This window comes from Equus asinus, chromosome 20, assembly GCF_041296235.1.
Source record: "Equus asinus isolate D_3611 breed Donkey chromosome 20, EquAss-T2T_v2, whole genome shotgun sequence".
In the NCBI taxonomy this organism is placed as follows: domain Eukaryota; kingdom Metazoa; phylum Chordata; class Mammalia; order Perissodactyla; family Equidae; genus Equus; species Equus asinus.
Genome location: NC_091809.1, coordinates 83,380,219 through 83,405,667, shown reverse-complemented (window position 1 = coordinate 83,405,667; position 25,449 = coordinate 83,380,219). Strand labels below are relative to the sequence as shown.

Below are 25,449 nucleotides of genomic sequence, written 5' to 3'. Positions count from 1 at the left end.
TCTGTTTACCTACCGAAAGATGTCTTGCTTGCTTCTAGGTTTTGGCAATTATAAATAAAGCTGCTATAAACATCCATGTGCAGGTTTTTGTGTAGACATAAGTTTTCAACTCATTTGGGTAAATATCAAGGAGTGCAATTGCTGGATAATATGGTAAGACTATGTTTAGTTTTGTAAGAAACTGCCAGACTGTCTTTCGAAGTGGCTATACCATTTTACCTTCAGACCAGCATGAATGAGAGTTCCTATACTCTACATCCTTACCAGCATCTGTTATTGTCAGTGTTTTGGATTTTGGCCTTTCTAATAGATGTGTGGTGGTATCTCATTGTTTGAACTTGTAATTCCCTAATGACATAGGATGTGGAACATCTTTTCATATGCTTATTTCCCATCTGTACATCTTTGGTGAGCTGTCTAAGGTCCTTTTCCCATTTTTTAAATCAAGTTGTTTGTTTTCTTATTGTTGGGTTTTAAGAGTTCTTTGTATATTTTGGCTAACAGTCATATCAGATATATCTTTTGCAAATATTTTCTTTCAGTCTGTAGCTTGTCTTCTCATTCTCTAGACATTGTGTTTTGCAGAGCAAAAATTTTTAATTTTAATGAAGTCCAGCTTATCATCCCTTATTTTATGGATCATGCCTTTGATAGTATATCTAAAAAGGCATCATCATACCAGCATCTTCTAGGTTTTCTCCTGTTGCTCTGCTTTTACAGTAGTCTTGCAGGTATTTCAACCACAATTTCATCTTTTGGAGTGGAGGAAGCTGACATATGACCCTAGGAATGGGGAAGGAAGTAAAGAAAAAATTAAGAAAAATGAAGTCCCACATCAGCAGACAGAAGCTGTTTTGTTATAAACAATTGTTCTTTCTTTATTAAAAATCAGAGAACCTGAAAGGTTAATTATGATTGATAAAGATCTTAGTTTAATTAATAATGTTGAGTGTCTACACGTCCTCCAATCAGCTTTAAGAGACGTTGTAAAAGATTTTGATTTAAAAGCGGAGATTTTTGTTTTTCTGGCCTTTTTCTGCCCAAAAGGCACAATGCCATTTAATGTAGCACAGTACTGTTTGGACAAAAAGTGGTCTTGACTATTTAGCATTTTGTATTTTTAAAGCATTAAACGTCGTCGTTAATCTTAATCCAAGATTAAGTTAATCTATATCAGCACTAATTTTGGTGAATGTAAATTGGTGCTCCACCCTACCTCTGCTCATTCCCTTTTACTGTCAAGTGAGTGAAGGCATAATAAGATTTCCATCAGTATGCTGAGTTCTTCCTTGGCCTTATATATGAGCTTTGAGATTTCTTAATAAGTATCCAAAAGGGAGTTTAACTTTTCATATAATATGTGTATCAAAGCAGTTGGATCATTATTTTGGTTTCTTATAAGTTGTACTTGCAAATAAATCAGACCAAACCACAGTTTCTTTATCTCACCAATGCCAGAGACAATTTTATAGTTTTAGATTCTACTGCAGGCCACTTTACTGGCTGAAATAGTTTACAAAGTGTTTTCACTCTTGTTACACTCATTTTGATCCTCATAATAATAGCCTGTTGTGATGGATATTATTCTGATTTTGTTGAAGAGGAAGTTGGGACTGACTTATCCAAAGCTTGAGAAGCTTCTAAGTTGGGGATCAGGTACATTATTTACACTATATAATGAAGATGTTAAGCTCTTTGGACATTTTGTTCTAAATGTCAGCAAGAACCATTTTAGAGAAAGCAAATCCTCCAATAGTAAGTAAAAATTATCATCATTTCTACCAAGCTATCACTAAAATACTTTTCATCCCTTGTGTTGGATAGTAGACTTACTGTTTTTTTTTTTTAAAGATTTTATTTTTTCCTTTTTCTCCCCAAAGCCCCCGGGTACATAGTTGTATGTTCTTCGTTGTGGGTCCTTCTAGTTGTGGCATGTGGGACACTGCCTCAGCGTGGTTTGATGAGCAGTGCCATGTCCACGCCCAGGATTCGAACCAACGAAACACTGGGCTGCCTGCAGCGGAGCGTGCGAACTTAACCACTCAGCCACGGGGCCAGCCCCTAGTAGACTTACTTTTAAGCCTGAGTAAGATTATGCTCTTATGTTGCCCCCCCAAATAAAAATAAAGATTTGATTTTTTTTTTTTTTTTTAAAGATTGGCAGCTGAGCTAACAACTGTTGCCAATCTTTTCTTTTTTACTGGTTTTTTTCCTCCCCAAATCCCCCCAGTACGTAGTTGCATATTCTAGTTGTGGGTCCTTCTAGTTGTGGCATGTGGGACGCTGCCTCAACATGGCCTGATGAGCAGTGCCATGTCCACACCCAGGATCCGAACCAGCAAAACCCTGGGCTGCCGCAGCGGAGCATACAAACTTAACCACTCAGCCACAGGGCTGGCCCCCAAGATTTTGAATTTTTAAAAGTAGATATGAGAAGAATTTTATACTTTGTACCAGGAGAAATTATGATAGAATTTGTTATATCTTGGCCCGAAGAAGGTCTTTCCAAATATGATACAAAATGCAGAAGCCATAAAAGAGAAGTTTGATTAATATAACTACATAAAAGTAACCACTATAGACAAACTCAAGGCAAATGATAAACTAGGAAAAGAATTGCTATTCATACGACATAACGCTAATTTTTCTTATATAGAGAAAGCTTTAACAAATCAAGAAGAAAAAGTCAATAGGAGTAAAGGAAATGCATATATGTTTGTTATCAAAGGAAATGCAAATTACTCAAACATGTGAAAAGCACTCAATTTCATAAGTATATAAGATACAAAATTTCACCTATTAGATTGGCAAAGTTAAAAAGTTTCAACACTGATTGTTGTGTTGGAAAAGGTATGAGGAAATACATTAGTGGTGGGACTGTAAATCCATCCAGGCTTCAGGAAGGAACGGTGATTTGGTATTGTCTGTCAGAATTACAAAAGCATGTATTGTTTGACCCAGCAATTCTGATTCTAGCAATTTAATCTATGGATATACTTGCAGACATCCAAAATTATATATATATATATACACACAAGATCATTTCTGGTGCTGGCTCTGTGGCCGAGTGGTTAAGTTCGCACGCTCTGCTGCTGTGGCCAGGGTTCGGATCCTGGGTACGGACATGGCACCACTCGTCAGGCCACGTTAAGGCGGCGTCCCACATCCCACAACTAGAAGGACCTGCAACTAAGATATACAACTATGTACAGGGCAGGGGTTGGGAAGATAAAGCAGAAAAAAAAAAAAAGATTGGCAACAGTTGTTGGAGATTTAAATTCACCTTGACATCTGTATTTTGGTTTGTCTTCTTTATTCTTAGTTTGTCTTCTCTTTTTTTTTCCTTAACCAGTTTTACTAGAGATTAGTTTATTGGTCATTGCATAGTTCCATGTAAAAAAATAAAATCAACCAGGGTTGTTAGTTTTAATCAGCAGAAATCTACTCTGGCAAGTTTAAGCAGAAAAGGAATTTATTGAGAAAGAATGTTGGGTAACACAGACTAATCAGCCAGGTAGCTAGAAAACTTGGCTTGGAAAATGACAGCTAGGATCTAGGAGCAAAGTCTGCATAATATGAATTCTTTGAAATTTTTTTAAACTTCTTTGTGACATAGTGGTTTTTTTTTTTTTTAAGATTTTATTTTTTCCTTTTTCTCTCCAAAGCCCCCCGGTACATAGTTGTATATTCTTCGTTGTGGGTCCTTCTAGTTGTGGCATGTGGGACGCTGCCTCAGTGTGGTTCGATGAGCAGTGCCATGTCTGCGCCCAGGATTCGAACCAAAGAAACTCTGGGCTGCCTGCAGCAGAGCGCACGAACTCAACCACTTGGCCACGGGGCCAGCCCCTGACGTAGTGTGTTTTTAATTGTTCCTTGTTTGCTTTAAGGAATATATATCCTGTTCATTGGGTATATACATATATATGATCAAGTTTGTTAATTTTATTGTTCAATATTTCCGTATTTTTACTACCTTTTGATCTGCCTGATCTATCTGTTTTTAATTGTGGTGTGTTAAAGTTTCTTACCATTATTTTGGATTTATTAATTTCTCTTTATAATCTTATTAGTTTTTTCTGTGATGTACATTCATACAAGTTCGTGATTATTATATCTTGATTGGTTGCCTTTTAATCATTATGTAATTTCCCTCTTTATTCTTATTAATGTTTTTCTCTTGATTTTGCCATGTACTAGTTCTCTGGCTTTGGGCAAATCATTAACCTCTCATTTTCCTTATTGTAAAATTGGTATAATACCTACTTTATAAAGTTTCCGTGAAGATTCACTGAGAAAATATGTATGAAGTATCTTACATCTAATAGGTTCTCTATAAATGGATTGAAAGTACGTTTTTGTCTTAAGGGTTTTGCTTTTCCCTCCCTTCTTCCCTCATTCTTTTGAAGCATCTAATTTTAAATACTACTTGCCTATAATTGGAAATGTGCTTAAGGGATACAATTAAAATAGTCATCAGGGCTTTTTTTTTTTTTAAGTGGGTGAAGGTGATGGAATGTTTGCCTCCCAAACTCAGGGTCCAACAATTCTCTGTACTTGATAGACCTTTCAGTTACTGTTTTCTGCATCTGCATTGGGTTCATGTTTCTATCTCAGTAGCTTCCACATTTCTCAGATGTACTAAATAAGAGTCTTTCTAAAATAGTTGAGACAACTGAAAAAGGACAAAAGTCAAGTTTTTGAGGAGCCTACTTTTCTACATCAAATATTTATCAACCTCAATGGAATGGAGAGTTATTAGTAAGTCTTAAATACTGTGTTTAAATCACTAAATATACATGGGGTATACAGAAATGTCATGTATATTTAAGAAGGCAGAAATGTGTACTTCCCTCCCCCTTTTTTTGCTGGGGAAAATTGGCCCTGAGCTAATATCTGTTGCCAATCTTCGTGTTTTTGCCTGAGGGAGATTCACCCTGAACTAGCATCTGTGCCCCTCTTCCTCTACTTTATATGTGGGTTACTACCACAGCATGGCCAATGAGCGGTGTAGGTCCATGCCTAGGAACTGAATCCTGAGCTGCTGAAATGAGCACACTGAACTTAACCACTAAGCCACATGGCTGGCCCCTGTTCTTTTTCCTTTTTGATAGCATTTAGCACCTATCTTTTATTCCTGTTCTTAACTTGGATTTTTATCATCTGTTTGTATAATCAATGTGTATTGTATGCCTCCTGTGGGCCTGGATATCTCAGATTTAAAAATATAGACAGAGGGGCTGGCCTGGTTATGTAGCAGTTAAGTTTGTGTGCTCTGCTTTGGTGACCCAGAGTTCACTGGTTTGGATCCCAGCCACAGACCTGTGCACCGCTTGTCAAGCCATGCTGTGGCAGGTGTCCCACATATAAAGTAGAGAAAGATGGGCACAGATGTTAGCTCAGGGCCAGTCTTCCTCAGCAAAAAGAGGAGAATTGGCAGCAGATGTTAGCTCAGGGCTAATCTTCCTCAGAAGAAAGAAAAGAAAAACTATAAAAATATAGAGAGAGAAGGGGAGAAAACAGAATTTTAGCTGAGAAAACAGTATAAAAGTTTTAAAAATATATGGCATATATATATTATACTATATATATATATATATATATATATATATATAGTAACTAGATAGTTAAGGGTTGAGCGATAACAGTACTTTAGAAAGATTAAGTTGTGATCTGTCTCTGGAGAACCTTGAATGACATGTTGAAGAGTTTTGACTTTATTCTATAGGCTGATCAAAACCACTCAAGGCTTTGAGAATAAAAGATCAGGTTATATACTGAAAATACTCACAGGTTGTATATAGGAAAATATTCTGATGGCGAGGTTGAAAAAGAAATAGAAAAATACAGTATTATGGATAAAACTTCAGCTCATTTAAAGTGTTGCTTTGTAACACTGAACTAAAAGCTTAAAATATAGTTTTTCCTTGAGGCCTTTTAACATGTTACTTCATCAGTGAGGCCCTTCCAGACCACTCTATATAAAATAATCTTTTTCTTCCGTCCTACATTTATTTTTCTCCATAGTGCTTAGTACCACGAGTTGTATTATATACACACGCTTGTTTGTGTATTGTCTGTTTCCCTCCACAAGGTTATAAGCTCCATGAGAGTAATGACTTTATTTGTTGAGTTCTCCTCCCCAGTGGTTAGAATTGTGCCTGATTTATATCTCTTTTTTTTTTCACTGAGGAAGATTAGTCCTGAGCTAACATCTGTCCCAGTCTTCCTCTAGTTTATATGTGAGTTGCTGCCACAGCATGGCTGACAAGTGGTGTAGGTCTGCGCCTGGGATCCGAACCTGTGAACTCAGGCTGCTGAAGCAGAGCATGCAGCCACGGGTCTGGCCCCATATATCCTTTAATAAATATTTGTTAAATGAATTTTGAATATTCACATTAAGATGACCACAGTTTTTTATGTGGTTTATAATGTGGGGGCAGCAGTCAGACAAGGTCTTGATTCCTTCCTAGAAAGTCTGTTGAAAGGTGTTTTCTTTTCCCTTTCTTCCAGAGTTTATATTCAGAGCACCAATCAAATTAAGCAAGCCTGGGGAACTTCGTGAGGAATATGAAAGCCTGAGAAAGGTATAGTATACATATTGTTGTGCCATTCATTTTCTTAAAGTAAACTGAGATAATGACATTAAAGAATACTTAGTGGGAGTTTTTATTTACTAGCAGTTTTAAAAAATTTACAATGCAGAGGGGCCGGCCTGGTGGTGCAGTGGGTAAGTGTGCACATTCTGCTTTGGTGGCTCGGGGTTCACCAGTTCAGATCCCAGGTGTGGACCTATGCACTGCTTGTCAAGCCGTGCTGTGGCAGGCATCCCACATATAAAGTAGAGGAAGTTGGGCACTGATGTTAGCTCAGGGCCAGTCTTCCTCAGTAAAAAAGAAGAGGATTGGTGGCAGATGTTATCTTAGGGCTAATCTTCCTCAAAAAAATAGATAAATAAGTAAAATTTGCAATGCAGAGCCGTTCTCCACACTACCTTATACAGGCCCAGTTAGATTCTATAGCTATAATGGAGGTAGAATAAACCTTAATTAAGAAGCCCTTTTTAGCTGTCCTTTCAAAGATGAAAATGTAGCTCACCAGGCCTTTCACACACCTGCTGCAATAACTGGCCACCAAGAAGGATATTCTTGGCACTGAAATGTTAGTGAAAAGCTAACATTTAAGCTTTAATAATAATAGCTTGTATTATTTTTCCTTATCTTGCAAAGTTTCTCTAATTACATGTAGCTCGTGTTATCTTTTACTGTATCTTAGGCCAGTAAGCAGGTAGTGGAATAATTTCCTACAGAACGTTTACCACTGGGAACGCTTTTAGCTGTGTCCACATCATCTTATTTTTGATATTTTCAAGCTGATTGTCTGGGAATTACTTAGAGAAGTAAGACTTGAAGATCTGTGTCATCCTTCCCTAGCTCTCTTTCTGTACCACCATCCCTTACCCACCTTTATAAATGATTAGATAATCTTCTACATGTGGATATTTAATATTTTATAAAGGTAAGTAATCCACTTTATCTGAATCAGACATCATCATAAAACAGAGGCAAGACAATAATGTTATTGTAGCCTTTTATACGGAATATAAAAATTGATATTTAACAAGGTTATGTTAAAAAGAAAAGATAGTAGAAAACTGTGCTTAATTGCTATACATTCTTTGACCTTCTCTTTGAAATGAGGGTGTCAAATGTTGACTTGGGTCCTCATGTGTCTTTTAGATTGATACTGTGAGGGTTTTTTTTGTTTTTTCTTCTTTAAATCACTTACAGAGCGTTTTTCTATATAGGAAGAAATTATTCTGAGGGGCCACGTCAAAAGAATGACAGATTCCTCTTAAATAAAGTTCCAGAATATGCAGATATTTAGTTCTAATACACCTTTTCAGAAACTTGGAGAAATGGAACTTTTAAAGCTATCAGCTTGAAGATAAAGAGAAAACAACGAGTTGGAGGTAGAAAAAGGAGGTAAAGCAGAAAAGTATAGTAAGAGTAGAGGTTTTTAAAGCCTTAGGAGAGAGAAAGAAACCTGGGGGAACTGTACTTTTGTTCCTGTTAGGAGGGAGGGACAGGAAAATGACTTTAAAAGAGACTGATGGCATAATGTTGAGTGAAGCTAGGACACTCTCATCCTGTATAATACACTGGATTGGGTTTGAAAAACACTCACTTATGTCATTTAGGTTAAACAAGAGTTAGCTGTAGATCCCTTCCCCCGCACTCCCCTCCCCGCAAGTAACCAAGTTATCCTGTATCCATTGTACAACCGGGAAAATGGAAATCCAAGTTGTAAAATAAAAAAAGCACTAATGTGGCATATCCATAAAATGGAATACTATTCATCAATAAAAAGGAATGAATCACTGATACATGCTATCACATGGATGAACTTCAAAAAAGATGCTAAGTAAAAGAAGCCAGATACAAGAGACCACACATTGTATGATTTCATTTCTAGAAAATGTCCAGAATAGGCAAACATTTAGAGACAGACAGTGGATTAATGGTTGATTGGAACAGGCAATAAGAATGGGGCTTAACAGTAAATGGAGACGAGAGATTTTATTGTAGTGATGAAGATTCCTAAAACTGATTTATGGTGTGTTCTACAACTCAGTAATTTTACTAAAAATCATTGACTTATACTCTCGAAGTGGATGAATTATATAATATATAAAATATGCGTCAATAAAGGTGTAAAAAAATTAAAAGGCACTAGACATTTAGATGGAGAACTTGATTGAGAAAAAGATGTCTCCTAGAATGCATATTTTCTGAAACAAAACAAAGTAAATATATAATTATCTGGATGAATCTCTAGGGGAGGAAGATCTTTAAAAGCTTCTACTGAGCAAGGGATGGTAAGTGGAAATTAATTCTACACAACTCATCATTACTAATTTGATGTGTAACATACTACTAGTATACTTTTTATTTGGTATACTTTATTATTTTGTTTAAGAGACAGTGAAGGAGCTATAAAAAGTTAACAGAAAATTTTATTCCTCTAATTCTAGTTCTTTTAAAAGATGTTTACTTAGGGGGCTGGCCCAGTGGCACAGCGGTTAAGTTCACAGTTCACATCTTCCGCTTCAGTGGCCCGGGGTTCGCCAGTTCAGATCCCAGGTGCGGACATGGCACCGTTTGGCCAGCCATGCTGTGGTAGGCGTCCCACATATAAAGTAGAGGAAGGTGGGCATGGATGTTAGCTCAGGGCCAGTCTTCCTCAGCAAAAAGAGGAGGATTGGCAGCAGATGTTAGCTCAGGGCTAATTTTCCTCAAAAAAAAAAAGATGTTTACTTAATAATCATAGATCCTCCTACCTGTGGGCTAGTAGTATACTTACTGAGGTTACTGTGAGTTTCTAAATTTTATGATTCTATGAATAGGTTTATATTTCTAAGTATGTTTAAAATTTTCTTTCTGCGATGTGTTACAGTTAATTTTGTCTTTTTTAAAGAAGAAAAGTAATGTAGAATGTTATGATTCTATAAATAGGTTTATATTTCTAAGTATGTTTAAAATTTTCTTCCTGACGTGTTTTGTAGTTAGTTTTGTCTTTTTTAAATAAGAAAAATAATGTGATGTGGAAATTTCTGTTTTCCGTATTTTCCACTGTCTTCCCCAGAAGTAACTAGTGTCAACAGTTTAGTGTATATCCTAGATCCTTTATATACTTACACACACATTCATACACTTTAGTCTTTTTCAATGTAAATGAGATCATGATGTGTATTCATTTATTAATCAGATATTTATTGTGTCCCTACCGTGTGCCAGGTACTAGGAATATGGTGTTGAAGAAGACACCCAAAGTCCTTGCCCTCAGGGAGAGTCCATTCTTGTGGGGAAGACAGACAGTAAATAAACAAACATATTTAATATAAATAAAGCAAGATAGCAGAATTATAGGGGAGTGGAAAGGAAACTTGAAGAGACACAAAAAGACTGTTGTAGATAGAATGATCAGGGAAGGTCTTTCAGAAAAGGCAGCATTTGAGTTGTGAATATGAGGGAGCAAACCAAGTAAAAGTATGAGGAAAGAGCATTCCAGACAAAGGGAGCAGCAACTGCAAAGCCCCTGAGACAATCAAGTCTGGTTTGTTCAAGGAACAGTGTGGCTGGAGCTGAGTGTGCAAGTGGTGGGTGGAAGGGAGGTATGGGAATTTGGTAGGAGATGCGCTGGGAGAGAGAGCAGAGCCAGATCACAGAAGGCCTAGCTGAGCTGGTGAGGAGCCAATTATATGCTCTGACTTATTCCTTTAAAAGGTCACTGCTTGCTGTGTGGGGAATAAACTGTAATGGACCTAGGAGTTAGGAACTGTATTTACTGTGAATAGTAGAGACCTAAAAATAGTGACTCAAATTAGGAGTTTTATTTTTTTCGAGTAACAACAACAACAAAAAAAACGGAGATAAGCAGTCCAGGGCTGATAGGGCAGCTCCATGACACCAGGGATTCAGGCTCCTTTGTCTTTCTGTTTAGACATCTTCAAGTATGCCTATCTCCTTGTGCAGGATGGCTGATCCTTGTCTAGAATCACAGACGGAAGGCAGAATGACACATGTCAGCTGAATTGGATCCTTTTAAAGAGCTTTCTCCAAAGCCCCACCCAGTGACCTCACCTTATAATTTATAGTCCAGTATCACAGACTCCCTCTAGCTGGCAGGGAAGCTGGGAAGCATAATGTTTTAGCTGGGTACATTAACTTCCTAAGTAAAATCAGGGTTCTTTTAGTAAGGAAGGAGAAAATGGATATTGGGTAGGCAGCTAGAAGTCTTTGCCTCATGGGACAAGAATGGAAGTAATACCAATTAGGACATTTTTGGAGTAAGCTATGTGTTGGGTTTATCTAGGATTAGGGTTTTGCCAGAAGTATGACAGAGGGAGAGATGCAGTGGACTTTAAGGTGTATACAAGGGTGGTGTTACAGTGTTGGATGATGGTTATTTAAGGAGGTGATTTAAGGAAGGAATTGAGGATATGAGGGATATAATGGACAATGAAAGAATGGTAGGGTCAGTGAACTGGAAGTGTTGATGGTGATAAAGAATTGTGAAAGTATGGTCCCTAGCATACAAGTAAAGCCTAGGAAGAGGTGGTCTAAATGTGAGAGGCTTAGAAGTGAGACTAGGAGGACGTGGTTTAGTTATTGGACACGACAAGGTTCAGGTTATGACCATGGGAGTAGATAACTGAAATAGGATGGAAGAAAAGATTTATTTAGGAGGAAGTGAAGGAACTGAGAGAGTATACTGATATTGAAAGCTTCAGGAATGATCACTGGAATAGTTGGAGAGAAACTTAGGTGTTAAGTTTTTCTGTGAATGAGGGGAATTGACAGAGAGGTAGTAGGTGACTACCACAAAGAGAGGTTGTGGCCGTTACAGTCTGATGGTAAATATTTCTAAGAAGCTGGGATTTTTGAAGAATAGTATGATCTATTGTCTAACTTGCTTTTTTACCCACTAACAATCTGATTTTTGGGGGGAGAGTCTTTCATGTAGGTACTTTTTCATCCTGAATATATTTCATAGTATGGATGAGGCATAATTCACTTAACCATTCCATATCATTGGTCATTTAAATTGTTTCCCATTTCCCCCAATTTTAATGAGATTCTTCACTGAACACATATATGTGAGGAAATAGTTCCTTAGATTCCAGAAGTGAAAGTGCAGAGTCAAATGGAATATAAACTTTGTATTTTGGTGGATATTAACCAATTGCCTTTTAAAAAGACTTTTTCAACTTACTCTCTCACCAACAGTAAAAGGGAGTCTCTTTTTTTCAAATTCTTGCCAAATCTTTATCATTATTTTTAATATTTTGCTGATTGCTAGATAAAAATGGTATCTCGTTTTAATTTACATATCCCTGATTACTAGAGAGGAGAAGCATCTTATGCTTATGGCCATTTACATGTTTTCTGTGAATTGCTCGTTTATAACGCTTAGATGTGAAAACCAGCTCCATTTTTTGAGTACTTGTGATTTTGACTGCTAATGGTATGCTTTTGTTATTTTTCTGTGCTTTTATAGATGTAGTCTATTAAAAAGTTTTCTGGGGACCCAGACCTTAACCCTGACCCTAAGTTCCATGTGCTCTGCCTTGGTGACCCGGGTTTGCAGGTTTGGATGCCCGGTACAGACCTACTCCATTCATCAACCACACTGTGGAGGTGTCCCACGTACAAAAAAATAGAGAAAGATTAGCACAGATGCTAGCTTAGGGCTAATCTTTCTCAAGCAAAAAAAAGAAAAAGAGGATTGGCAACAGATGTTAGCTCAAGGGGAATCTTCTTCAGCAAAAAAAAAAGTTTTCTGACATTTTGTGGAGTATTAAGTGGAAGGAGACTAGTAGCATGTGCTCAGTCTTCCATCTTGTTATGTTGCTTGAGGAAAGAATTTTGTTATATTCATTCTTGAATATTTATACATATATTTGTTATATTCTTGTCTGCAGTAAATATATGTTGAAATGAAAAAGTAATTTTTAGGGGGAAATTATTTCAATATTGACTTCTTTTTATATTTCCATTCTATATGAGACTGACAGTCATTTTTATCTTTTGAAATAATTGATTCATCTCTATAAATTTTGTTCATTGGTTGAATTCTGTTCAAGCTTATTAAGTACACCATTATTTCTTCTTCTTATACAGTTTGTTAGGTGCTTAACTTTGACCACATGGTTAAATAATAGTTGCTTTATGTTAGAGTTGGCAAACATAGAATCCAGCATGCTCTTGTTTGTCTTCTTTGAATCATTGGACTCTGAAAGGTTGAATGTTGGGGAAAAAACAGCCTTTGCTTCTGGACTGCTTCTCTCCCTGGTTACTGTCGTGGGAAAGACGAACTGCTTTTGATAATTCTGTGGATCATATGAGTGGTTTAGACTTTCTCTGAGCTGGTTTACTGACCTATCTATTTTCTTTTTTCTCCCTCTCTGCTGGTTCGCTTTTGAGGATTATTTTCTCCCCATTGCTGGCTAAATTATTCAAGTAGTGAGTGTGCAGTTCTTAGTCCTTAGAGCGCAGAGTAATCAGATATGGTCAATGGGTTACTGAAGCAAGTAATGTCTCTATAAGGCAGATATTAACTTTTGTGAAGGAATTTTTTTTAACTTTTAGGACCTAATTATCTTTGAAATTATATTTCTTTAAAGTCCCTTTTATTATCTTTCTGCCATGAACTGTAAAAATATAAGGTACATTATTAAAACTCGAACATTTCACTTAAATCTCTTTGACTGTGCAGTGCGTCATGAGCTGAATGTTGAGCTGTCCTTTCCCTTTTTTTAAATTTACTTCTTTTAAAAGAACCTTGTATTTACCTGGAAAGTTTAAAATATGTAACATCACACTGCAGAAGCTGCAGGTTATTGACGTGTTTTAAAATGTTTTTTCATATTAGATTATAAAAATCTTTCACAATGGATCTGCTTCTTTAGACTCTAACTCTCCACCGCATCTAATATAATATATTGCACACAGGTATTCATCAAATGCTGATTGAATTGAATTGTTGATCATCTAGTTTCAAAGCCCTTTCTTTTAAGAGAAATGACATCTATAAGAATATATGGTTGGCTCATGATAGAAATAGATGTATTTAAGATTTCTAGAGTTCTTTTTGCTATATTATTTGTTATTTTTTCTTCTTCCTCTGAACTGTTATTATGTAATCTTTGAGGAAATGCATACTTTTGGCATGTGCTGACATGCCTCTTTCTAGAACCAGAAAATGAATACAGAATCTCATAGTTCATGTTTAAGAGCAGGTAACTTGTATAGTATTAAGAAGGAAAAACTCTCAAAAGAACAAACGTTGACTGCATGAGGGAAGAACAGTTAGCTTATTTTATTGTTAGTGCTGTTGAGTTGGTTCTGGTTCCTATGGACCCTGTGTCCAGCAAGCAGAACCCTGCCTGGTCTTTTTTGTGCCATCCTCTCACCTTCTGGCAATATATTAGACAATGCTTCACTGCTATTCACAGGGTTTTCCTGACCAGTATTTTTGGAAGTAGGTGGCCAGGTCCTTCTTCCTAGTCTGTCTTAGTCTGGAAGCTCTACTGAAACCTGTCCACCATGGGCAACCCTGCTAGTATTTGAAATACGGTGGCATACCTTTCAGCATCACAGCAACATGCCACAGTATGACAACTGACAGGCGGGTGGTGTGGTTCCCTGACCAGAAACCAACCAGGGCCGGGGTGTGAGAGTACCAAATCTCACCACCAGGGCTGGCTAGTTAGCTTATAGGATGCTCAAAATCTAAAAATGTTAAACATGGTTGTTTTCTCCTTTTGCTATTTACAACTACCAGATGAGGAGAAACAACTTTATCAAGTAATATGCTTTTCAAAGAAAGTAAGACATTTAGGAAACTCAAAGCATAATCAAATTGAATTAGAATAGCAGGTTATTCAGGTTATTTCTGTAATGTGCTGTCTTTCCTTGTCTCCTTCATTTATAAGAGGAGAGGATCAGTAGTTATAAGATTACTGTATTATTATAATAGTTTTTGTGGCTTAGAGAATAGTTTAAATAAAATCATTTCCATGCTACTTGAAGGCCAAATGAGAGAATTTTCTAGAAGCGATTGCAGCTCTTCTGTCTCTAGTACAAAATATTTTGTTAAAATATCTGATTAGTGAGAGTTTTAGTAAATTAAAATAGCTTTCTCCACCCACTTATAAAAGTAAGCAGAATTGTAAAATTCTATGAATTGTAAAAAGGAAAAAAGTTCAGGTTATAAAAAGATTAAGGCAGAAAGAGAAAATTACGAGTAATTCTGCCACCCAGTGACCATATTTAAATGTTTATCATAAATTTAAACTTAAGACTTTTTACAGAATTTTAAAGTCTCATTTGCTGCTTACATCTGACAGTCAACTTTTTTGTTTATCTCCAAGTTTTTTAAAAAATGCATGTGCTCAACAAGTCACTATATAGATGATATGGACATTTAACCCTACACTGAGAGACAGTATAGGATAGTGATTAAGAGCCAACTGTCTGAGTTCAAATCCTGGCTCTGCATATGGATTTGGGCAGGTTAGTTAGTCTCTTCATGTCTTAAGTTTCCTGGTCTGTAAAATGGACACCATAGTAACTAGTTTATAGGGTTATTGTGAAATGGTGCCTGGCACATAGTAACCCATATATAAGAATTATTCTTTAAAATTTGGAATACTAAAAAATCTAGCACAAAGTAACCCCCCTCCATTGCTGCCATTTCTTTGCTTGCTCATTTGAGTAAGAAATGGCTAGCTGTAAAAAAAATCATGCTTGGAAGCTGGAAAGTTAGTGATATGAACCATAAATGAATTCCCTATTTTCTTGAACTCTGAACGGTGAAGGCCTGTCTTTACCTTTCATAATCAAAGACTTAGAGCTCTAACTTTCTACTTCTCCTAAGTGAAATGAAGCCCTCCCCGTCATTCAACCTTTTAGTTTGGCCACTAAGCATATGACTTAACTATATCTGCTGGTTCAATTTACATGTAGACTTGAATACCTACAGTTAATTTTATATGCATTTTTGCATAATGCATGTAATAATTTAAAACCTATATTGAAATGATTTTAAATACTGTATTACATAAAGAAGAAAATTTGTAAAATGTTATCTTGGCATAAATATTTAGGTATACTTCATTCTAAACAGAACATTTAAATTGAAAGGTGTTTGAGAATTTAAAGTGAAAAGAGCATAGTATCATCAATGTTATTTCTTTAAAATTAGGTAAGAATCATAAGAGCAAATTAATTGCTTTGGTTCTATTTGTGTGATTGCTTGAGTAGAAGTCATGGCTTTAGCTTTGCATGCAAGAGATCATTTGCTGTGATTTCAGGATGCTATGAAATAGAAGCTTCGTGAGTAGTCCTAGTTTACCCAAAACACATTTCTTTTTGTGGCTAGCATTAACATCACCAATTGGACCCTATACAAGGGGTAACTGTTGGTATCAAATGAGAATCTAGGAACCAGATAGAAGATATAAAGCATTGATTGCTCTAGATACCAAAGTAAATTGAAGAGTTCTGATGCTAATTTGATTATCTAACAAGTTCATCATGTTCTGAAACAGTGATTCTGAAGCAGTGGTCCCTAGCTTTATCAGCTTGTGTTATACTTCTTTCATCACCCCCATAAGAATTTAAAATATTTTTTTAATCTCTTCTGTTAAAGAGTAAACCTTAGCAACAAAAATGTATGCAACCTATTTATTGAGATGGTGATATTTAGTGGGTACAATCTTATGGACTATAAGTGTACGATTTGTTAAATTATTAAAAATATATTGAAAATTAACTTAAAGATTCCCATCACTACCTTTGTGAGCCCCTTAGAGGTCTTGGGTCCCAGTTTGAGGAACTTTGGCCCAGAGATAACTAGAAAATGAGTTAAATATGTGTAACTCATATAATTTAGTGAATGTTTTCATACATCATCATCTTATTTTATAAGAAAAATATGTTATTACATGTGTGTGTGGGGAAGATTAATGAAACACCATGTAGGACCATATGGTCCTACAACTCCCACAAATTATTTCTGTAGACTGCTGTCATTGGGTGGTAGACCTTTGACCAATTCAGATAAGAAAACGAGAAAATTATGGATTCATGAACTTCTAGTCTTTAAAGTGCCACTGGGCAGCACTCCTCCCACCAGCCATGTGTTCATGGCACTGTCAGGTTGGTTACCTTTTATTGTGGAATTGAGAGAAGCTCCCCAAATCATGGAGACTGGTACAGTCACTACAATAGGTATAGTTTGTGTCACAGAGAATATTTGTTGGAAGCATCTTTTAAAAATCCTCTAGTCCAACCTCATCATTTACTTCAACAACATTCTGCTAGAATGTAAGCCCCATGTGAACAACTTTGTCCTTTTTGGTCAGGCCTGTATCCTCAGCACTAAAAATAGTGCCTGACACACATACTCTAGCACTCTGTAAATATCTGTGGAACTGAACTTATTAAACACAAACGCTGTGTCTAGAACTCAAGTAGGAAAGGGGAAATCAAGGATGAATAGGACATGGTCCCTAACGGAAAGAAGGAAGCTCGTAGTATCTAGGGGAAGAGAGATTTGAAAACAATTAATTGGACATGAGTAATTTGTGTTAAAAATCCATGACAGAAGTATGTTCTGGGTGTTACTTCATTTGAAATGTATGTATATGTGTTGTATTCTATACTCTAAGGATGGCTGGTTAACATCTGAAGGACTAAGAGAGAATACACACTCTGGAGTAGTTACTTAGCATTTGAAAGACTATAATCAGAACCTTCACTGCATAGGATCTTATAAACTATTCAGTTATTTCTATAATCACCCACCCCTGAGGTTTGTTAACTAGCATAATGTATATTATAAATGATTTCTAAATTTTTAACTTTTCTAATAGTCAAATATCAAAGTGGAGAGAACAATAAAATGAACTCCTATAGACGCATCACCCAGATTCTAAAATGATGAAGATAGATAAATTTTCATGATGAAATGAGTAATATTCAAGACATGTGGGTTAGCTACACATACTGTGTAGGCATCTCTGCCTTTGCATGAACATAGTTTAAGAATCTAGTGAGCTCAGTAGTCTGTTCCTTCTATGGAACATTACCCTGCGTGTAGGAATTCTGTTTGGCTCTGCGTTTAGCTGATAGTGGAAAATTCAACTACCTGGTTCTGACCAGATTAGTTGAATCCTGCTACTGAAATACAGCTGTGAGTAACTTGTCATGCAAGATGTTTATATTGTAGTATCTAAAAGGATAGAAAGCTAACTGAACTTCACAATACTTTTAGAATAGGTTATATGACACTTCAATTTTTTTAAGTGTTATAAAATTTGCCATTTTAACTATTTTCAGTAACCTTAAGTACATTTACAGTGTTGTGCAACCATCACTGCTGTCTTTTTCCAAATTTTTAAATCACTCCAAACAGAAACTCTGTACCCATTAATCAATATCTCCCCATTCCACAATGCCCCCAGCTCCTGCTATCCTCTAACCTACTTTCTTTTTCTACAAATTTGCCTATTCTAGATCTATATGTGGAATCATACAATGTTTGTCCTTTTGTGTCTGGCTTATTTCATTTAGCATGATGTTTTCAAGGTTCATCCATGCTGTAGCATGTTTTAATACTTAATTTCTTTTTATGGTTGAATAATATTCCATTGTATGTATATATCACATTTTGTTTATCCATTCATCTCTTGATGGACACTTGGGTTGTTCCCACTTTGTGACTATTGTGAATAATGCTGCAGTGAACACTGGCATACAAGTATCTGTTTAAGTCCCTGTTTTCAGTTCTTTTGGGTATATACCTAGGAGTGGAATTGCTGGGTCATACTATAATTGTATGTTTAATTTTTTGAGAAATCATCAAACTGTTTTCCACAGCAGCTGCACCATTTTACAATCTTACCAGCGATGTATGAGAACTCCAATTTTTCCACATCTTTGCTGACACCTGTTATTTTCTGGGTTTTAAAAAAAATTTATTATAGTCATCCTAGTGGGTATCTCATTATGGTTTTGATTTGCATTTCCCTAATGGATGATGATATTGAGCATCTTTTTCATGTGCTTATTAGCCATTTGCATCTCTTCTTTGGAGAAACGTTTATTGAAGTCCTTTGTTCCAATTTGAATTGGGTTGTCTTTTTGTTGTTGAGTTGTAAGAATTCTTTAGGTATTCTGTATATTAAATCCTTATCAGATATATGATTTGCAAGTATTTTCTCCCATTCCGTAGGTTATCTTATCACTTCTTTGATAATGTCCTTTGCACAAAAGTTTTTAATTTTGACGAAGTCCAATTTATCTGTTTTTTTCTCTTATTGCTTGTGCTTTTCTGTTTGGCTTTTTCACTCAGCCTAATTATTTTAGATTCATTCACTTTTTGCATGTATCAATAGTTTATTCTTTTTTATTGCTGAGTAGTGTTTCATTGTATGGATATGTCAATTTGTTTGTTTGCCTGCTGATAGACATTTTGGGTTGTTTTCAGTTCTTAGTTATTACAAATAAAGCTGCTATGAACATTCATGTGCAAGTCTTTGTATAGACATATGTTTCTTTTTCTCTTAGGTAAATACTTAGGCGTGAAATGGCTGGATCATATGGTAGGTGTATGTTTCATTTTTTAAGAAACTGCCAAACTTTTCCAAAGTGGTTTTACCATTTTAATTCCTACCAGTAGTGTATGAAAGTTCTGGTTTCTCTCAATCTTCACCAACATTTGGTATGGTCAGTCTTTTTACTTTGATCAGTCTCATTGTTGTGTAGTGGTGTCTCATTGTGGTTTTAATTTGCGTTTCCCTAATGACTGATGTTGAGCATCTTTTCATGTTTATTTGCTTTCCATATATTTTCTTTGGCTTAACGTCTGTTCATATCTTTTACTCTTTTTTTTTTTTTTTTTTTTTAAGCAGGTCATGTATTTTCTTGCTGTTGAATTTTGAGAGATCTTTATATATTCTGGATACAAGTCTTTTATCAGGTATATGCCTTGCAAATATTTTTCTCCCAATATGTGTGTGTCTTTTCATTCTCTTAGAGTTTTTTGAAGAGCAGAAGTTTTTAACTTTCAAAAAATACAGTTTATACATTTTTTCTTTGGGGATTGTGCTTTTGGTGTTACATTTAAGAATTCTTTGCCCAGCCTAAGGTCACAAGGATTTTCTCCTATATTTTCTTCTTGAAGTTTTATACTATTAGGCTTTACATTTAGGTCTATGATTCATTTTGAATTCAATTTCATGGTGTGGGGTATAGATCTAAGTTCCTTTTTGTACATATGGATGTCCCAGTTGTTCCAGCACCATCTGTTGAAAAGGCTATTCTTTCTCCATTGGAATGCCTTTGCGCCTTTGTCAAAAATCAGTTATCCATATATTTGTGGGTTTATTTTTGGGCTCCATATTCTATCTGTACCATTGATCTTTTTGTTTATATTTACTCCAATACCATGCTGTTTTTATTACTGTAGCTTTATGATAAGTTTTGAAATCTGGTAGTGTTAATCCTCCAACTTTGTTCTTCTTTTTCAAAGTTATTTTAGCTATTCTTGGTTCTCTCTATATCCATTTGAATAGTATCGGCTTGCCAGTTTCTACAGAAAAGCCTGTTGGGATTTTGATTGCAATTGCATTGAATCTATAGATCAATTCGGGGAAAATAGACGCCTCAATAATATTGAGTCTTCAGACCCATCAGCACGGTATATCCTTCTTTTTATTTAGGTCTTTAATTTCCTTCAACGATGTTTTGTGGTTTTCAATTTCCACTCTTTTGTCAGGTTTATCTTAAGTGTTTCACATTTTTTGAAGTAACTATAAGTGATATATTTAAATTTTTAATTGTTTATGTGAGTATATGAAGATACAGTTGATTTTTATATTTTGATTCTATCCCACAACCTTGCTAAACTCATTTAGTAGTTCTGGTAGGTTTTTGTAGATTCTAGTGGATTTTCTACATGGAGGATTATGTTGTCTGCAAATAATGGCTGTTACTGGAGGACTTTATTACCAGATTTCAAGACTTACTAAAATACTAGTCATCAAGACAGAATGGTATTGGCATAAGGAAAAGACATATAGATCAATGGAATAGAACACAATCCTGGAATAGACCCCCTCATATGTAGTCAACTGATGTTCACAAAGGCACAAAAGTAATTCATGGCAAAAGAATAGTCTTTTTGACAATGGTGCTGGAATAAACCGAATATCCTACAAATAAGTAAAAGTGAATCTTGATCTTTACTTTATATAATACACAAAAATTAATTCAAAATGGATCATAGACTAAATGTAAAAGCTAAAACTATGCCTAAGAAAACACAGAAAAAAAAATTTTGACATTGGAGTCGGCAAAGATTTTCTAGGTAGGAACACAAAAAATCCTAATGACAGAAGAAAAAATTAATACATTGGACTTTATCAAAGTTAAAAGCTTCCACTCATTAAGGAAATAAAAAGGCAAAGCAAAGATTGGCAGAAAATATTCTCAAAATATGTATCTAACAATGGACTTGTATCCAGAATTTATAAAGAACTCTTGTACCTAGTGATAAGGTTAAAAAAAAAATAGGGTAAAAAGTTTGAACAGAAACTTCACAAAAGAAGACATGCTACTAAGTATGTGAAAAGATGCTCAACATAATTAGCCAGCAGGGAAATACTTATTAAAACACAATGGGATATACCTTACATCCTCTAGAATGGCTAAAATTAAAAGGCTAACGATTCCAAGTGTAAGAATGAATGTGAGAATGTGAATCAGCTGGAACACTCATGCATTGCTAGTGGGAGTATAAAATGGTATAACCACCATGAGAAACATTTTGCATTATAAATTTAAACATATACTTACTATGTGACCCAGCAATTCCACTTGTACCTCTTTAGCCAAACAAAATAAAAACATCTCTCCACAAGAAGACATGAATGTTCATAGCAGCTTTATTCATAATAGCCCCAAATTAAATATAACTCAGATGTCCAGCACTTGAATGGATAAACAAATTGTGATATCTTCACACAATGGAATGTACCTCATCCATAAAAGGAATGTATTAATAATAAACTCAGCAACATGGATGAATCTCGAAAATAGGCTGAGTGAGTGAAGCCTGATACAAAGGAATATATGCTGTATGCTTTTATAATAGGCAAAACTGATCTGTAGTCATAGTTATCAGATTAGGGGTTGCCTAGGGCTGTGTAGGGTGGGGTATTGATTGCTAGAGGACTTAAAGGGACTTTCTTGGGTGGTAAAAATGTTCTGTATCTCTATTAGGGAGATGGTTATGTGGATAGAAACATTGGTCAGAATTCATTGAGCTATACATTCCATATGTGTTCATTTTATCATACGTAGATTATGTTTTAACATGTTTGATTTTAAAAAATCAATTCTAAGAGGATCGTAGATCTAAATGTATATGCTCAAATAATAAGTTCCTTAAAGATAACATGGGAGAATTTCATAAACAAGATATAAAAAGTACTAATGTTAAATTAAACTGCATTAAAACCTGGAACTTCTTGTCTTCAAATGTGCCACTAAGAGAGTGAAAAAGGCTAGCTACCATGTGAGAGGGAAAAGTATATGCATACACACACATACACATATGTTTACATATATATCTTGTATGTATATGTATGTATATGTTATTTTCTTGAAAACTGCCTCATATCCAAAAAATATAAATAACTCCTACAAATTACTGGAGAAAAAACCCACATATCTAAAAGAAAAAAGGGCAACAATGTGAATAGGCACATCATAAAAGAGGATTTCCAAATAGTCAATAAATATGTGAAAAGCTGCTCTACAACTTTAGTCATCAGAGAAATGCAATTTGAAGTCATAATGCAGTACCAATATATACTCACTGGAATGGCTAAAATAGGCAAATAGTACTGAGTGTTAACAAGGCTGAGAGCAACAATCATTCTGCTACATTAGGGGGTAGGAGTGTAATTTGTACAACCAATTTGGAAAACTATGGCAACATATACCTTATGACTAAACAGTTTCTCTTCTAGAATATACCCCACAGAACTATATGTGTATCAGGTTACATATTCAAGAATGTTCGGTCCGGTGGCACAGCAGTTAAGTTCGCACATTCCACTTCAGCAGCCCGGAGTCTGCCAGTTCGGATCCCGGGTGCGGACATGGCACACTCATCAAGGCATGCTGTGGCAGGCATCCCACATATAAAGTAGAGGAAGATCGGTACAGATGTTAGCTCAGGGCTGATCTTGCTCAAAAAAAAAATGTTCATAGTAGTTGATTTGTACATAGCCAAAACTTAGTAACTATTCAAATATCCATTAACAGTGGAATGGTTAAATTGTTTTATAGTCAAACAATGGAATACTATAAAACAATGAGAGGGGACAAGCTACTATACGCACCTACATGGTTGAATCTCACACACAGAATAGTGACTGAAGAAAGACGGATTCAGTACACATATGAGATTCCACTTATATAAAATTCAGAAGTAGGTAAGATGGTTTTTTGGTGTTGAAGCTGGGATCTTGGTTACTTTTGGGTAAAGAGTAGGCACAAGGGATAGTGGTAATAAACAGTTTCTTGATCTGGGTGGTTGTTACATGGATATACTTATTTCGTATAATTTATCATGCTTTACATTTATGATGTGTACACTTTTCTGTGTATAATGCTTTGATTTTTAAAAGTTTATTTTTAAAAATTAGTGAGAGCAAAGTAAAGATATTTTCAGGAAAAAACTGCATGGTATTCTTGGTAGTGTGACTGAGTATGAGATTAAACAGAAGGCAATAGTTTTTTCTAGTAGTTAGCATCTGAAAATGGAAGCAGTGAAAATCATTCCACTTAGAGTGGTGGGCAGTTTCACTTTGGTACAGCCTGAGATCTTATTTAGACTCCTACTGCTTGCCTCTTGCTTTTAGCTCTGGGGCTTCTCTCTTGTCACTGCTGCAGTGCCTGCTATAGGAATTTACTCAAGTTGTACAAGCTAGTGTGAGGGGTGTTTAACAGCCCATGGAGCAGATTTTGGTCAGTGGGGAGGTGGGAGTCAATAAATATTCCCTTTTTCGCACTTGAGACTGACAGTCTTGAGATGCATTTCATACAGTTTCTCATATTTTCCTCTATAGCCAACTATTGGGCCAACTGTTGCACCACTTTTATTGGCTCTCTGTCTTTCCTTTTTATGCTACTACATCCTTAACTCCTGCTCCCCAATAAAGTATTCATGTATAAGCCTTCTCAGGCTCTGATCAGCCCCCTCCAACAAAGAATTATCTAGCCCAAAATGTTGGTAGTCCTGAGGTTGAGAAACCCTGGTATCCGAAGCCAGTGGTTTGCTTTAAAATCCAAGCTCTTCAATATTCAATCATTGTGACTTTGAGTCATAGTTAACACCACTGAGTGTTAATTTATGTATCTAAAAAATGATAATGATAGATGCAAACAGAGCCATTAAGGAATAAATGAGGTAAGCTCTATAAACTTAATGCCTGGAACATAGAAGAGGTCAATAAACAGCAGCTATTGATATTTCTTATTCAAGTTTATATACTACTTTCTGACACTCCCTGAGGCATTTTCCCTGAGTATAAAAACTCTTTCCTAGAGAACAGTTCTCAAGTCCTTATAAATAACCACCAAAAGGGACAAAAAATTAACTCCTACAGAACCCAGTTTGGAAAAACACCAATGTCATTCATATGAAGATTTAAATGGATATGTAGGTTTTTCAATTTTGTAAATTTTTAGCTTTGTTAAGATGATGCTTTGTTAGCAAAGGCTCAATATTACAATAAAAAGGTTTTGCCAGCAACACAAGTCCATTGTCAAAAACTTTGAGAGCAGCAACAAAATTATTAGGAGGCAGAAGGATACATTCTAAAACACTAGAAAAGCCAGAGACGTAGTATGTAAACACCATTGAGCACTAAACAAAATAACTCTAACATATATAAAAAATGAAATTTAATATTTCGTTTTTTAAAAAAATAGCAACATCTGTGTATGTACATATTGTTGGGGGCTGTCCTCTGCATTTAGGAGGTTTAGCAGCAATCCCTGGCCTCTACTCATTAGATGCCAGTAGCACATAGACCCCACCCCGTCAGGTGTGGCAACCAAAAGTGCTTCCAGACATTGCCAAGTAGACCCTGGGGGACAAAATCATACTTGGTTGAGAACCACTGAGATAAACTTAGATTTGAATTCCACCTCCAGGGCTATGGGTCTGTAAATTTGAACATATTACCTAACTCTTAAACCTTTTCTAAGTGAGATAATGTATGTCCAGTGCTTAGCTCAGCAGCTGACACCTAGAGTTCAGTAAATGGTAACTATTATTATGATGCTAGAACTTGTTCTCTTTTGTGCCACTCGGCCTCTGTCCACTGAAAGTGAAATGCCCCTTTGTGTAGGCTGTGGTCAAGTTGTTGAACAAGAATTTCTCATCTAAGTTCATCAAAAGGCATTGATTTTTCATGTGGGCAGCTAGCATACATTTCAGGTTTGCTTTCTCCCTGGCTAAGGATTTACTTTTTTTCCTCTCATGTTCTTGTTTGACTTGGGCAGAGTTGGGAGTACATTATTTCATTTGAATCTCCTCTTGGGATAGCATTGTGTGTGGTATTCTTTGCATATTCCTAACCTCTTGAATTAGACTTACTATATTAAAGACTAGTTCACGCTTATGGGAATCAGACCTATAGAAATTGGAAAGATAAGACACTAAATCATTATTGTCATTTATTGTTATTGTTGTTTTTGTTTTTTAACCCTGAGGCAACAGCCAATGAAAAATATTTATTTGTTCTTTAGCTTTATTTTTTTTGCAAGTATGATTAAAAATGTTAGTAGCCTGTAATTGCTCTGATAT

General features: G+C 35.7%; 1 protein-coding gene across 1 annotated transcript in view; it reads left to right on the top strand.

Moving 5' to 3' along the window:
• The window catches only part of RNF169 (ring finger protein 169), a 79,801-nt gene that overhangs the window by 22,578 nt on the left and 31,774 nt on the right, over positions 1-25,449 (top strand). Inside the window, exon 2 of the mRNA XM_044751932.2 lies at positions 6,511-6,584. Coding sequence (XP_044607867.2) covers positions 6,511-6,584 — 74 coding nt within the window. The remainder of the gene's footprint in view (positions 1-6,510; positions 6,585-25,449) is intronic.